This window comes from Lonchura striata, chromosome 2, assembly GCF_050655825.1.
Source record: "Lonchura striata isolate lonStrDom1 chromosome 2, ASM5065582v1, whole genome shotgun sequence".
NCBI lineage: Eukaryota > Metazoa > Chordata > Aves > Passeriformes > Estrildidae > Lonchura > Lonchura striata.
In genome coordinates this window covers 67271383-67288032 of record NC_140704.1, presented here as the reverse complement: position 1 = coordinate 67288032, position 16650 = coordinate 67271383, and the positions used below count along the sequence as shown (strand labels likewise).

At 45.3% G+C, this 16650-nt stretch overlaps 2 protein-coding genes across 45 annotated transcripts in view; one reads left to right on the top strand and one right to left on the bottom strand.

The window, feature by feature from the left end:
* Positions 1–5941, top strand: part of GMPR (guanosine monophosphate reductase) — a 41244-nt gene extending 35303 nt beyond the window's left edge. For all 3 annotated transcript variants that reach the window (XM_021553200.4, XM_085573556.1, XM_085573555.1), the window contains one exon: positions 1097–5941. In XM_021553200.4, coding sequence (XP_021408875.1) covers positions 1097–1277 — 181 coding nt within the window. In that variant the 3' untranslated portion in view covers positions 1278–5941. The remainder of the gene's footprint in view (positions 1–1096) is intronic.
* Positions 5942–6134: 193 nt separating this feature from the next.
* ATXN1 (ataxin 1) overlaps positions 6135–16650 on the bottom strand; it is a 367337-nt gene continuing 356821 nt past the window's right edge. For all 42 annotated transcript variants that reach the window (XM_085573523.1, XM_077785675.2, XM_085573522.1 and 39 more), the window contains one exon: positions 6135–14699. In XM_085573523.1, the coding sequence (XP_085429649.1) occupies positions 14169–14699 (531 nt within the window). In that variant the 3' untranslated portion in view covers positions 6135–14168. The remainder of the gene's footprint in view (positions 14700–16650) is intronic.

The window sequence follows — 16650 nt, the reverse complement described above, 5'->3', positions numbered from 1 at the left end:
CAGGATGAAATATAGCCAGGCTTACACTGAAGTACCTCCACATAGCAGCTGTTGCTGTTGTTAATGATTCACAAATGGAGCCCACAAACAGGCATGCCCTTTCTTGTACTATCCCCTGGAAACTTTTTTAAGGAAGAAGCAAATAAAGCCACATTTAGAACAGTGACAGACTGCTGCCATGATTTCTGCCTCCATTTTGTAGGCAAAAGGAAAGCATCTCCTCTTCCCTCCACCCTCCATTTCCGAGGCTTGCATTCCCAGAAGAGCCAGTGTGCCAGGCAGAACAAGCTTACCGTAAAGTATAGTGGGATCAGGTGCTGATTAAGGGTCTCTGCTACAGAAGGGATTGCTAAACATGGGCTGGAGAAAGCTGGAGGAGGAGTGTAAGGTATTTGCCTGGATTCTTCCATCTCCTGTTGTGCTTTTTGGGAGCAGTGCAGTCTGTGCTGGCATGCACCAGCACTCGATAGTATTCACAGCACTGGTATTTTTCTGCCCTTTTTGCCTGGCTAGATTGTGCTAGATCACCTTCTAGCTTCAAGGGACAGCTGTGTTGCAGGTTTCTGTAACAGGTTTCCCACTCCCTGTGAGCTCTGGGGAATCACACTGGTAGGAGAGGCAGAGCACTTCCACCTGTGTCTAATCAGTAACGCAGGACAGAGCCCAGGGGCTGTGAAGCCTCTGTAGAGCTGTGTTGGGTGGAGCCAAACAGCTCCAGCATTTCTCTGTTTGAGTCTGGCCATTCCTTACACTTTAAAGCTTGCAGCTCTCACAGTCAAATTAACTTTTCAATAAAGCTGTAAGTTCCACTTGCTTGTAGCCAGATGGTAGAGGGGAGGAAGGGGCAGATCTGTAAATAAAGTCATGGGATATTGGAGCATCTACAAGATCTGTCTGCTTCAACTTCTCAGTGTTTGTTGTGAGTGGAGCTGAGGTGTTTCAGTGCTTGAGAGCACCAAGCAGCACCAAGCAGCAAGCAGTAAAGCTGGGGGCCTGTTTGTAAACTGCAGCCTGCAGAGTTAAGCTCCACATTGCTCCATCATAAACACTCAATGTTTTGCAACCAGATGAATGCAGTGACTGATCTCTTCTCCAGGGCTTCAGAGGGCAAGACTGTGGAGGTACCATACAAAGGGGATGTGGAACACACCATCCTGGACATCCTCGGCGGGCTGCGCTCCACCTGCACCTATGTGGGAGCTGCCAAACTCAAGGAACTGAGCAAGAGGACGACGTTTATCCGGGTCACCCAGCAGCACAATGAGGTCTTCTCCTAGCCGAGGCCTGGGGGCCTGGAGAGAGGGCTGGGGGAGAAGAGCAGGAAGGGCTGCTCTTTGCTTTCTCCTCCATGTTGTGTTAGTGGCTAACTTCCCTCTCTCTCTCTCAGAATGGCAATGTTATAGCCATTGGCTATGGCTGGGATTTGGAAGGGGAAGGTCATGCACATTAACACAGTGCCATCAGAATTCAATAGCCTCATATTTTATCGTTGTGCCTATTTTATTTTTTAATCATTTCTTCACTTGTTTTTTTGCCCCCTCTGATAAATAGCTGCTGAAACCTCAGTTAACAAGGAATTGGCTTGTACAGACATGGCTGTTAACGCCTGCACACATTCACACATTCCCTTTTCTAAGACTGACCTGTCAGCTACCACCATTTTCTGGCAGTGCACCTTTCAGAAATTGCAGGCTGGGAGAAAAAAAGATGCAAGGAATTGCATGGAGAAATAAAAAAACCCTCAAATTCTCTTCATCTTTTCTCTGACTAAAGAATGGATGTTATGGCACAGCTGCCAGCCTGCAAAATGTCAGAGGTGGATGGTAGATGAGGCCTGGCTGCTGGTGATATGTGATGCTAAAAATGCAAGATCTCTGTCGCTTTCAGTTCACAGGGCTGATGTTCTTACTTGAACCTCCCTGTTCAATGGACTTATCCCTTCAGAGAAGTGGGCACTGAATGTAGCAAAACCATGCTGGCCCCCCTGCCCCCATGTGAGGAGATCATTCAGGTGATCACTTTTCAGAGCTTGCCTGCTTTATCATAAGTGCAGTTATTGAATTACCTGGGTTTCCTGCTTTTACCTGTTCTCTGGGAACAGATTTTTAAGACATTGAAACTCAGCAACTGTAACGCTGACAAGAGGGGATGATTCTTTGTAGCCCTCCCTGTTCCCTTGCCTGCTCAAACCCATTTAGCAAAGATGTAAAAATGCTGTGCATTGTCTGTGGCTAGGTGGAGAAGGTCAGAGGGATTGAATTGCCTTCTGGTTATGTGGTACCACTCCTTTGCAGTCTTTGACATCATGTAAAGCAAGAGAGAGCTTTTGGCAGAACAGCCTGGTTGATTGCAAGACACTGTCAGGCTGAGATAGAGTTAAAGCACTTGCTCTAAAGGTTTGAGACTCTGGGTAACACCTCAGTAAAGTATAATGGCCTGATAATTAATTGATAAATCACAATGAAAATTTCTTTGGAAATACATGTTGCATTCACATGAATACCACAGTAGCTTGATATGATAAATTATATAAAAGTGAGCACCAGTGAATTAATAATCCTTGGCCACTTACTTTAAACTGTTGAGATCATAATGCAGCTAATGTTACTTCAGTACTTCAGACTCTTACTTTCCCCTCCTGTAGACATCTGTGGAAAGAGGCCAAGCTTCCTTTGAAAAGCAAAAAAGTGATCTGTAGGAAAAGGAATAGCAAAGAGAAACTCTAGAATTAAACTCATATGCTGGACTACTCAAGAAGCCCAGTCACAAGGACTGGTACAATTGGCCATGCTGAGAAGCAAATTCAGGCCACAAGCTGATCCCTGGTGATTTTTAAGTGTGTTGTGCACATTAGAAAAAGCACAGGGTATCTTCTAAATTGCCTGGTATTTTAAATGTCTTCCATTTAACATGTAGGATGTACTTTTTAATTGTGGGATGACCTCTTCCTCTGCTTTGGAAGAGGATGAGGGCCTTGATGTGAGCACAGGTTGTGCTTGTGCTGGCTGCAAGGACCATTTGTCTTGCCCACATATCATAAAGGAATGCAGAAGAGAAGCAGGCCCTGTGAATCCAGGCCCTGATCTCTGTTCCCTCCAGCCTGGAAGCATCATGTTAAGAGAATGCCAGGCTTCTTTACCATAGAAAGGTGCCACGGGCCACCCACCTACTGCTCTCAGCTGCACTAGGCACAGAGCAGGGGCAGTGTGACCTCTCTGCATCAGTACAGCTGTGGGACAATGCTGTTCCTCTGTTTACATGATGTAAAGGGGAAGCAAATGGACATCTCTGTCAGGAGTGGGGTTGGACCACCATGGCCCAGGCCTGACCACAGGCATGTCTCCACACTGGTGCCTTTACATGTGGGAATTGCAGCACTCTGCTGGTCTCATGCCCACTCTCACTAGCGCTTTTCTACTTTTTTTAGCTACATTTCTAAGTGGAATTTAAGAAATACATATGCATATAAGAAAAAATATATATTTGTAAACATTTTTTTAAAAGATCATGCACACACCAAACCAAGCAGCTTCATGATGGCCTCAAAACAGTTTCTTTTCCGAAGGGCAGGTGCTGGGGGCAATGGGAGGCTGCCTCTCTACAAATGTGGCAAACTCTTCCACCTCCTTTCCTTCCCCTCCTGCACATACCTCTGATCAGTGGCTAACACGAGAGGGACAGGCTATTCTTAGGCTGTCCCCAGAATTCTTCAGGCTGTGAATGACATTGATGCCATGAATGGTGACTGATAAAGTTTTGATGTTACCTATTTGGTTTTCTGAATAGCAGGTCTTACCATTTTTTTGATAAGCAGCATATTTTCTTTTGTTTTCTCCTCTTCAAAAGTGAGCAGGAGAGAGAAATGAGATGCAGAAAGGCTGAACTGGTGGCACGTCTGCATCTCACCCAGTTATATGTGAATTTTGTTCAGGAATAACCCTTAGCTATGTCAGTGCTCGTCATTGACAATGTACATGTGCAGCTCTTAGACAGGCTGGAAAATACAAAAAAAAAAAAAAAAAAGCGCTTGAGTCCCCCTTTAACACCTGTTCTTGTGCTGCAGTCATTGTCCTGATCTTCACCTAGCTCCAGGTCCCATACCCTGCTCAAGCCTGCTGCCACTCCCACAGGGAACCGAGGAACACACACTTTGTCTGGCAGGATGGTCCAAGTCAAGACCACAACCACTGACAAATGCCATGTGCCATTTGTGGATCTACCTCACCTGCACATCTAACTGGGTTCTTTGTTACTTGGTGTCCTTTTGTGGGAAATGAAATTTGTAAGTGCTTAATAATGCTTAATGTTGAGTGATTCTGCATAACCAGGTCTTCTTTAACCCTACACCCCAACCCCATCCTGTCCAGAGGAATGCTGTGATTGTGACAGCATGTACTCTAGGCCAGGGCCATGCCTTCTTCCCCCAGCCAGGCAATTGTTGAGCTCCCAAGAGCAGTGTTGAGGCTCCCACTGGCTCCACAGGGGTGCAGCTTAACATACCAAAGACCTACAAATGGGGAGCAACATTACATCATTAAACAATCCCTGCTGAGCTCCCCCTGGTGCTCCCAGTGCTGCTCTGGGGTTGCCTTGCTGCAGCACATTTTGCAGGGTGGGCTCCTGCCCACAGAGCCTGCTTACCAGAACTCTCCTTGGGAGGGAAGGGCTCGGCACAGGAGCAAAACCATGCTGGCCTTGCTCACTCCCCAGTGACTCTGTGGTGGCTGTGAGGAGTGCATTGTGCACGTGGACGCTTCGTAGTAGGTGTGAACAGTTGCAAAGGAGATGGGCCTTGAGCCAGCATCCTGACAGGTGCAAAACAAGCCACAGAGGTCTCCCTTCTCTGGGAGAAACACATTCGCATCTGCTCATTGGAACAGCCAGTCCCCATTGGCTATGGGGCAGGGGCTTCAGCTGTGCTTTGGTGAAGCTTTCTTCTCCCTTAGGGCATGGTGGGGTTGAATGTAGGATGAGGACACTCTGTAAATACAGAGAGTTGTAAGCAGGACCCAGAAGCCTCTGTTTGCCTTTGGGTGAGCTTTTCCCATATAAAATGTGCCTGTCTCTTCTTTCAGCTAGTCAATAGCAGGGGTAGAAAGGATGGGCCAAAGGAGAAACGTGGCAGCTGTTGGCCAAGCCCCACTGTGTTGGACCAGGTGCTTTCAGTCAAGGACACAGTGAGAGTTTGAAGCATTTCTAAACCAAGCACTCCCTACTTTCTACCTGTTGAAGTCCACTCTCGTGACAGACTTGTTGCTGCAGCTTTCTGCCACTGCATGTACAGTGTCTGCCCATCACCATCTCACATCCCCCACTGGGGGATGTTGCTGTCTAGTTGCTAATACCAGTTTTACACCAAAACTTCTCTTTTGGAGCCAGGAGGGCTTTTGCAACCAGTGCCAGATTTGGCCTTACGTAGAAGAGAGGGGAGAAAAAAAAAAAAGCCAAGGCCCAAGAACAGGAGTTTTTCCTCCACAGCAGCCAATGCCAGCAGGTGGGAGAGGGCCAGCCCTTCCCTGTGGGCTGAGAGCTGCCAGGGGCAGCAGGCTTGAAGCATGTCTCGAGCAGATGCTGGCACAGCTCTGCACTCAGGACAGACCACCCGCTGCAGCCTTAACTTCATTTGTGGTCACCCAGATGCTTAAGTGAGCCCTCCCCAACATTTATTTGACCCAGTGTTAGCTGGCTAAAGTTTTCATACATAAATCAGCAGTTTGGAGTCCAGAACTCCCTGGTGTTGCCTGTGAAAACTGTGAAGTGCTTCTGTGTCATTGGCCAAAAAGCTGATGGGCTTTCAGTGTTTTGCTGCCCTGCTCAGCCCTGCTGAGATGGTGATGAGAGCGCTGCCCCCCTTCCCTCTGCTGTGGCATCCCCATATGCGTGGCCCAATCATCCCAACTGTTCCCAAGATTTTGTTATGCAATAAAGAGCTTCACCCTGATGGGCTGCAGACTGTTTTATGGCCATGGGTGGGAGGGTAGAGGTGCCTTTGGGCATTGTTGCAAAGAAAAGCCAATGCTCTCAAATGCATTGCTAGGGCAGGGCTGGGGAAGGATGGGTCAGGGAATTAAATTGGGCAAATTATGTCCCTAGGAAAGCTCTCTGCCCTACAGTCATAAAAGACAAAACACACATTTGCAATTGGCACTGTTATTTTATTAGTACGAGTATACTGAAACAATAAACTTGTACTGGTATACAGACAATTTCTTTAAAACAATTTTGTTCAAATTTTGAATCAAACATTGTTTTATTATAATAATGAAATAATTTCTACCTAGAAAACCTGCAAGCACCATCAAAGAAAGGGACCATAAAATTCAATAAACAGACGCGAGTGTATCCTACAAATAGACACACCACCATTAGAAAATAGAATATGAATTCTTCCATTTTTTAATATTTGTTTTAAAAAAGCTAGTGCAAGTACAATATTTTACACTGGAATTACAGAGAGTATGCACGCATATGGAAAAAAGTTCTCCTGTCACAATAAAAGCTCTTAACTATGTCTGTATGCACTTAAAATCTTCTCCTCTTTTCAATAAGGTGCAAAACGTTATTCCCTCCCTATTTTCTCCTTTGTACTGGCCATGTCAGCTCAATTTCTCCCCAACACAAAGCTGTGATATCCCTTTTACTGGGCCTACACTAGGAACGACACTGGAAGTGTGATTTGCAACAACCCTCATTAGTAATACTAGACAATTTAAAAAAAACTTACTTTAAAAACTACTGATGTTGAATGGCTGGACCTGACCCCGGCTCGGCCAAGCGCCGCTGCCAGCTGCTGCCGGGAGTGGTGACATAGCTAGTACAAAATGGATTTCAGTAGCTCACCCAAACTGAAAATGGTTGGGAAATTCCCCCACCCCCACTTTTGTAACACTGCAAAAAGAACAGTGTTCAACAAGTTAATACATTATTAAAAAAAAAAAAAAAAAAAAAAAGAGCAAATACATACATTAGTGAGTTTCAACATTAGCTGACTGTCGTGAAGAGTTGCATCTATGCCTTACCAGATTAGTAACCACGAAGCGCCTGCCCATCTGAGCCACCTGCAGCCACCCCTGGCCCATTTTTGCCCTCAGCTGCCCAGATCCAAACCCGGTGGACTGGAACAAGAATTCTGCAGAGCTTGTTCAACGGGAGAGTACCTGGGTCCTGGACTTTTAAAGCAAATGCCAGGGTGGAATCCCCTTGCCAGCAGTGTGAAAGGGCAGACCCGCACTGCCTGCAGAGCCAGTGGCCCCACCCTGGCTCCACCCTGGCTGAGGGTCTGGGTTCTGAAGCTTCTGCCCTCACCAATCCTGTGATACAGCAAGGACAGCTTCAACAAGTGACTCCACTCGCTGCAAACAACACTTCCAATGCACACCTACTGCGTGGTCAAGGGAAAGGGCTCAGGAGCTTTAACTGCTCAAAATAGAAACTAACAAAAAAGAAACAACCTTGGATGAAGCCTCCATAAAATCCTCAGTGGAAGACTTGCGTCCTTTCAGCTAACAACAAGAAAAAACCTATGGAAACCTTAGAGACGGTTATTGTATAAATACTACCTGTTGGCTGAATGCACTTCACCGTAACACAACTGGGGCTGGTTTCTGAGTGCCTGGGGGTCACTTGCACAGGGCAAGCATTCCCACCCCCTGTGCCTGCGGGAACCGAAGCTTGGGTCACCTCCGGGGAGGGGGATGGAAGCAGCCTGAAACTTTGCCCTCTCCACCCTGCCTCCAGCTGCCAGCTGCCCAGCTCTATCTTTGGACAGGAAAAGGATCCTCTCTTCAGAAACTGCTTCAGGATCCTCTCCTTTTGGCTTTTGAAAAACATCAGTCTCGCCATTGCTCAAGACCATCACTGGAACCGTGTGACTGTTCCTGGCGCTCTGGCAGCAGCAGTGGGAGAGCCGGGCAGTGACGGGCTGGAAGGCTGAGCCGCCTTGGATACCATTCTGCTGCTAGTGCTGGGCAAGAATACCTTGTTACAAGCACTTCTAGCTCAGGGTTGTACTCTTTGGATTTCATCTGGACAAGGAAGTGCTGAAAAAATGTGGAACAGCATCCCCAGAGAGAGAAAAAAATGGGACCAAAAGGCCTCAGGTGGAAACTACGCAGGCTGTGCTCAGCTGGCAGCAGCTCTCAGCCTGAGGGCTGCCAGCACCAGCAGGGTCCCCACAGTCGGGGCAGCCAAGCCTTGCCTGCCAGGGCACAGCCAAAGCCTCCCTCGAAACCAGCCTTGACCTCTGGGCTGCCAGGGGCTCCCTCAGCGCAGGTGGAAGAGACTTAAAGCCAAAATACAACTGGAGAGTGAGACTCTCATTTTGCACAGTAGCCACCCTTCGAAGTGCCCGGTAGCTGCACTCAGGAATTGCTGCTCCAAGGTATATTTTCAGCACAGGAATAAACAGTGTGACTCCATTCCCTAGAAATGGAACCCATGTAATATGAACAGAAAATTAAGCACAGTTGTTCTTTAAGAGCCTTTTAAGTAATAATTCTTCCTGGCCAGAGCCAATACAAATCAGATCATCTAGACATGACATTTTCTATATACAAAAAACATGTAACTTTCAACCTTTCTCTGCTTTTGTATTTAAAAACTTTTTTTTTACAAACAAGGTATGAAACTCACTGTTCAAACAGAGCCATCTCTTTTTCAAACACTGAATGAATCATTCCAACATTCATTTTTCTTTTGTGCAATTTTTTAAAACATTACCTGTACTCCTCAATGTGAGTGCTTCAAAAAAAGTTTCTATTTTTAATAAGCTTCTCAAATTAGGTTTACATCAAAAAATATTCCCACAAGGTATAGTGCTACAAGAAAAGATCCTATCAGTAAAGGTAACACATCTGAAGCGAGGTCGTCTATGTAAAAGAAATTGAACTCTGGAGTAGAGGTGTGCAACGCGTTTGGAATTTCCCTATGGGCACAAAGCAAGGCTGTCCTCAGGACAGGGAATCAAGTGGACATGTAGGCATACACGTAAAAAAATGCACACGTAACTTCTTGGTGTGCAAACAGACACTTCTGCCTGGGGGTGTGTGTGCACATATGCATATCTGCATCAACAAATTCTCATTTTGCTATGTATTACAAGATTTGGGAGAGTGGGAGGGTTGGAAAAACCAGAGAAAAGGAAATTACTGCCTCCACTCTGGTGGTACGTTCCCCTTGCTTTTCACATCAGCACTGGCCAGAGCCCACAGTGGACTCTGCTGCTACCTGTGATGATGGGGAGGGAAGAAATGGAAACTGTACAAGTGCATATCCCATTCTGCCATTTGTCAAGTTTCTGGGACAGCAGAAGTGCTTCAATGGACCAAATCCCCTCCACCTGCCCAAGGCTTCTGCCCTGGTCAACCCGGACATTTTTCCAGCTGCCCAATTAGCGTCAAGATCTGGCCCTAATTGAACCACACTTCAATTTCACAAAGATTTATACATGAGCTTTACAGTGAGCCCTGAGCAGCCTTTGCTGGCCAGCCCAGACCTCCCATGGGCACATGTATAAATGTTTGCAGAACTGGGTCCCATGACACACAGAGCATTGCACCAAGAGCCACCCTGAAACAACACTATTAGTGTTTACAAAGATTGAGAATTCAGTCTCCTTGACGCAGGCTTTTTTTCTTTTTCTTTAAGCAGTTGCAAGAATTAACAGAAATTCACCATTTCCTTTTTACTACTGGCAACACACTTTAAAGTAATATAAATCTCTGCAGAGAGTGTATTTTCATTATAACCAACAGCTACAGTTCATGCTGAGCCTGCTGCTTTTGTATTGCAATCTAAATGAGATCTACAAAGTTTAAAACCATGAGATGCAGGAAATCCAAACTTGTCTGTAACATTGTACATCCCTACTCCGGAGCAGTAAAAGTGCTGCTTCTGGTCACATCAGTGTACCACACATACACCAGCCCCATCCCTGAGTAAAAGGTGTGAAAGGTTTCTAAATGTTCCTTGATTTAAGGGAAACAAGAGTAGTGATGTCACTTCCCCATGCTGAGAAAATGACAGGAACGACAGGAACAAAGGGACAAAGGAATTAAAGGAATGAAAAAAGGAACGTGTGTCCCTCCCCTCCTCCCGAGGTCTGCATCTTCGAGGGAAAGCAAGCCTAAGGGCAAGGTACAAAATGGTAAAATAGGTCAACAGCGACTCCAATTCGGGTCTCGACCAGACGACTCAAGGTAAGTGACATCAAACTCAAATTCCCCACAATGCGGCCCAGACAAACTGAAACAATGCCTAAGTTAGATGCTATAAGGAACAGTCACTTTATATAGATAGATAGATAGATAGATAGATAGATAGATAGATAGATAGATAGATAGACAGACAGACAAATAGTTTTTTTTTTTTTTTAGAAATCCCTATAAAGAGGTTCTTGTTTTATTTTTCTTTGCCCTGACTAATTTCTTGGTGATTGTATTCATTTTGTTGTAAACTAAAGAGGCCTGCTACAAAAGGAAAGAAACAAAGAGACAAAAAGAAATCTGCTGTTAGTTACTATTGCAAAGCGGCTGCCATGCAGAGCAGAGGCAGAGGCTCCTCCTTTGGCTTCACCTCAGCATCCCCGTGCTTACAAGTGGTGTTTTGCACCTGCCCTGGGGATCGATGGCACTCCTGGGCCTGGGGCTACACTGCAAGGGATGCTCAGTGCCAGAGGGAGAGGCAAAGCCCTGCCTTGCAAAGGACTTGGCCCCAGTGGGAGCCAGCTTGTGTGCGTGTGTCCAGGCAGAAAGTGGCACTCAGCCATATGGTTGAGTGTCACCCTCTGCCTGGATGCCATGTAGACATGAATGCATCTCTTTTTTTGCCTTTCTTTTTTTTTCTTCCTGGATCTCTTTAAACAACAAATACAAAAAGGGTTCATGTTTCCCAGGACAAGGGATCTTCTACCCTTAATATGGTGTGAGTTTTTGGAGGGGGGAGGACAGGGAGGGAATTATTAATTGGGGTGGGGGTTGGGGGGCAGGTAGAAAGGCAGAAAGAAAGAATTTAAGAGACATAACCAGGGGAAATCAGAAGTGGGTATGAGATCTAGCTAACACCGCACAGGTGAGTCTAAGTTGGCACGTAAAGTATTGCACATCCTACAAAAGCTAAAGCACGGAAGGGGACATTGCTTGGAAAGAACCAGTTATTTCAGAAGTCCTCAGTCTGAAATACAAGCACAGAACTAATACATTCCTATTGCTCCAAATGTATTTTATTATTATTTTTTTTTAGTGTTAGTTGAATAGATCCAGTCAGTTTAATAGCCCCTGCTTCCTTATTGACCACAAATGTGTATGCGTATGGTTTTACTTGAGATTTCTTTTTTTCTAAGTACACGTGAAGTACAGAAATAGTGGTAAGACTGTGAACTAAAATCTGTAATTCTTTCTATTCCTTTACCATCAAAGCTTAAAAAAAAAAAAAAAAAAACAGGAAACAAAATGAAACAATAAATTGCAAGTGCCCTGAGCAGAGTATATGGAAGATTAAGCAACTTCTCTGAGCAGAAATATTAACAAATAAGCACTAACTAAGCTGTGTGATTGTGAGAAGAAACCCACTCAGCTATTTGGTAGCCTGCCGAGAGGTTAATAAAATTCAAGGAAATTCAAAAAAAGTTTCAAGCTATTTTAAACATATTTCAACTTTTTGGTGCACCCCAGAATATGGTATAAAAACAATTAGGTCTGGTGTGAGCTAAATTTCAAGTAACAAGTAACAAAAGTCAAAGATGGGGTTTGGGGTTAACATTTCTTCTCTCAAAGAAAAGCACTGTATTTCAGGGGAGAGGGAAAACAAGACTTTAAATAAATTTGTTCACTTTAGGTTACTGTGTTTCTAACGACAGACTTTGATTTCCTGTTCTCCCTATGAGTACAGCTTCTTCAAAACTACCTGAAGGATGTGAACTCGCCAACCAAAAATGACGACACGAACGCATGCTCACAGAGGGCCCGAGTGCGATCCCACTGAAATCCCACTGGTACCTCCCCGAGGCTTGTGCAGGAGGTTGGGTGCACAGCACCTCAGAGGATCCGGCCCTACCTGGGGAAAGAAAAGACTGAATGCATGAATCCCCCACTTCTACTTGGTTTATACCAAACTCCTGAAATGTCGCCTTTCCAATGGAAAACAATGCAATTAAAATAACAAATAATAATAATAATAAAAAAATAAAATAACAATAGGTTTGTTTTCAAAACAAACAAACACCTTGCTTACTTATAGAAATGTTTTTTTTTCTGGAAAACTCTCTCAGCAAGTCTGAAGAAAAATTCTCAGAGGTGTCCCGGTAGGACCTGGTTCTGTGTGGCCGATAAGGTAGAAAGACCGAAAATGAACTCTGAAAGGAACGTAACCCTATGAAATGGCCTAGAGCGTAGGCAGGTTAGTGAGTAATTGCTACATTTGTTTATGCTCTTTCAGACCCCCCCACCCCACAACATTATTAGGTAAAAACTGCAGGAATACCACACAAATGATAAACTCAAGATGTGCAAATTGCAAGATTCTTTAAAGTCCATCTTTTTCAAAAACACTGGACAATGATTTTTCCTCTTTCCTTTCTCCTTTATCTTATTTTTTTTTATTATGTCAGCTCGCATATGCCTTTAACTCTTTCTCAAGCATTAAAGTTTAAAAAGTGCCTCCTAATAAGTAGTCCTTTGTGGACAATGACTGTCACATACTAGTTCAATAATTCACATTCATCCCTTTGAAACCACATTAAAACTTTCAGCATCTTGCCTGTGAGAAAACTTTACATAGTTGCATGTAGTTACAGTGTTGAAGAGATTTGTTTGTTTGTTGTTGTTGCTTTCCAAGCAGGTTAAAGTGATATACAGTACGTACTGAGTGTTAGACCAGGATGCTCAGCAATAAAGTGTGAACAGCATTTTAAGTGCTTAAAGACATTCTAGGTTCATCTTCAACAGCGGATTCCTGTGTCACACACCGCAATTTGAAAGAAGTGGCACCAGTTGTCCATAACCATGAACTAAAACCAGTACTAGAGTTAAAGACAAAGATTTGCAACCTAACTGCAAACGATGGATGCCTGTGATCTCAAAGGGGCAGTCTGCGTCTACCTTGTGGAAGCAAATGTCAATGGCATAACCCGGTTGATTTGTCTAACACTGCACAGAAACAGGAGTGAGCTTGAGCCAGGCACATCTGCAGAGCCAGAGGCTTCCTCGCACACCCACACACACCCATGCCACACACACACACACACACACACCCCCCGCCCTCAAGGGAAACCCTGCAGGGCGACCGGCGCGAGGGTCCGTACAGCCTCGTCGTCGCTGACTCCGGGCAATGGAACTGCACTAGCAAGCAGAAAGGAAATGTGGTGTGGCAGTTTGCTTGAGGAATAAAAATCAGTGCAGTCAGACCCCATGGGGGAAAAATATATATATACATATACACACACACAAATTATATATATATATATATATATATATATATATACACACACACACACACACACACACATATATATATATATATATATATATATATAGCAGAGCCTTGAGTAAGAGTTGGCTTGTTGTTGAAAACATCAGAGACTGTCTGATCCTTTTCAGTAACACACCCAAGGATTGGGTCCTCAGCATCCACCTGGGGTGAGGAAACCTCATTTACCAACCCGCCAGAGCCTGGCCGTCCTGCCCTGGGGCCTGGCACGCATCCACACACATACACGCACATGCACCCCACATTTGACACACACCTCTGCTACAGTTCCCTTCTCCTCACCTCCCCCCCAAAAAAACTAGAACAGGAACCAGAACAACAAAACAAACACCAAAAAAAAAAAAAAAAAACAGTGACAAAAAGGAAACAAAATCACAGCTGGACCCTGTCCTACACGAGGTGTTAGAAAACAGGAGCCATGACAACACATTCATTTCCACTAAGGGTGTGTGAAGCAGATACTGCCCCTTCTGTAACTCTCGATAAACCTAGTCACCGACAAACACTTGTGGAAAAACATATGCACCAGTCTCCTGCATAATACCAGCTGCAACTATAACAACAAGGTTATAACATAAACCTAAAATAAGATGATAACATGTAAATACTGGGTTATTTAGTCTACAGTACAGTAATCTGGATAAAAATGACAAGGGATAGCCTAATTTCCTTTCCCCAAACAACTTTTACTTTCCTACGTTGGATCGACCTTCAATGCAAATCTTAACCTCCTGAGGAATAAAAGAAGGCTTGGGAAGAGTCAAAGGTGGCTCCTCTTCTGATTTCTCTAGTTTTCGTGTTTCGGGGGCTGACCACCTCCTCTTCCTTGTTGCTGGGGGCTTGCTGGGTTCTGTTTTGGTGAGCAAAGGTGCTGCAGGCAATCCTATTTTGTCCGGAAACTTCAGTTCACCGTTCTCAGCTAACATCTGTGCGCTTCCCTGATTAATCCCATTTTCCTGCTCCGCATACCTGTGTCTACTTCCAGCTAGACTGTCATTCTTTGAATGCTTCAGCAAGATACTAGCTGAGTCCATGGGCTGGCCCTTTTTAATAGAGCCATTCTTCAGGTTCTTGAGTGTGAGCGATATGCAGACGTCCCCCACTGAGAGTTTGGAGCATGGCAAATCAAAGAGCTGGTTGGTTCTTTCAGGGCAGCAGGATGACCAGCCTTGTCCAAATACAAAAAAAGGATATTCTACCAAGACTTCCACGCTGACCTGCAGAAAGAGACAGGACAACATAGGGAGACAGAGGGAGAGAGAGGGGAGAGCATGAGATCACTCCATGAGCCCTCACACATGTGCAGTGCTTGCCACAGGGGAAAGGGATAGAGCTGGAACTGCAAAGGCAATATTCAGTTTCTGCAAAATCAGAATATTGGTCACCAGACTTCACACCAGCTCTTAATACTTTCTCTGAGCTCAGTATTTCATAGCACAAACTTCAGCAGGAATCAAGCTTTACCTTTATCCAGCCATTCAGACAGGTGTAAGAGTTAAAACAGCTTTAGTGTCTGGCCAACTGTTTCCTACCATCCCCTTGTGGTACCTAGAACCTGTAATTCAAATCTAAAGACCCTTTCCAACCAGAGGATGGCTCAAGAAAAGCTCTCAGTTCTGACATATGATTTCCTAAATGATCACAGGAATGTCATCCTGACCTCTGTCTGAACAAGCACTCACTAAGCAGCGTGAAAGGATGAAGGTACTCTGCCAGGGGAAGGCCATGAGCACATACAGAGTTGTAGCCATTAAGAACAGCAAGTGAGAGCCTGCCTTCCCCCAGCAATCTGTTACCAGTCCAGTTTCTTCCCTTCTCACACCTGGTCTTCCACTCTGCTACAGAGTTTATCTCCTGCACTTCCTCAGGGAGGTGGTTGTCCCTCCTACTCCTCCTGCGGTTCCGGCACTGTCTCCTCTTCTGCACCATGTTCCCTTTCCCTCTGCTTCACTCCACTTTAAAGACACATCTGGTTAGGAATCCTACCTAACTATCTGTGGGGAGCTGCCATGGCCTGAACAGACCAGCAGCGGGTTCCCCCTGCTCCTTGACCTTGCAAATGCTGGGCCTTGAGGTCCCAACATGATAAAAAACACCTGATAAAAACATGATAAAAATGGCTACTTATCTTTGCACGTGGTAGCAGTCCAGCACTCTCAGCAGGCTCAAACACTTGATGTGGACTCATGTGATTCTCAGCTCATGGGGCTGCCCCCCTCCCTCAGCACACTAACAAAGAGAGGAGGAAATTCTGACTAATACTTCTTGAAAACTTGGCACGTGTTTTTAACTGCTGCCTGTCACACCAGTGAGGTCTGCAGCTGTAAGAGGCTGGCTTGTGCTGAAGACAGAAACCCACTGCTCTTCTCCCATGGTCTCAATGTCCTCTGGAGCTCTTCTCAGGCATGGGGGCAGGATCCCACTCTGATGGTGTAACCCTCATTTGGTAGGGGCAAAAGGGTAGGTCAGCTGAATACACATGCTCACCTCATTTCTGAGCCGTACAGCAGGCATAGACCATAAAAGCTGCCTGGAGAGTCTTCCCTCTCCAGGACCACTTAAGAACATCACAGCAGGCTTGTGAAACCACCTCTCACCTCTGGGAATGAGTAACACTGTCACACCATTAAAAATGCATTTTGACACAGAAGCAGCTTGAGATGCACAGTGCACTCCAGTGTTCCAACACATCTGTTCATAATGTTAAGTGTGAACCTTGAGATGAAGTTGCATGGTCTCACAGAAGAGGTTGGACTCTATGGAAGCACTGCCCCCAGCAGCCCTGTCCCTTCTCTGCTAGCACTGCCACCCCCACAGCTGCCCTTCTTGCAAGCAGGGCTCCCGGTAGTGCCTCTCACACCCCACCAGCTCTACAGCCCTTCTGGGCAAGAAGACTTGCTCAGGAATGTCTGACAGGTCAGAGATAGATGCTACAGAACCAGGAAACCAATGATTTCCACTGGATGTTGATGGTGCCTCTGACTACGTGTATGCCATGCACTAGCAGCCAACTCCTGCTGAAAAAAAATCAACCCTTCTGTTGAAAAAAGCCTAATTGAGTCTATAAATATATGCTATGCTCTTCTGCAACTAGGCCAGCAGATAACACTGCATCCATTATCCTGCCACTCCACCTGCCCAACACAGTAAGCCACTGTACAAGGAATT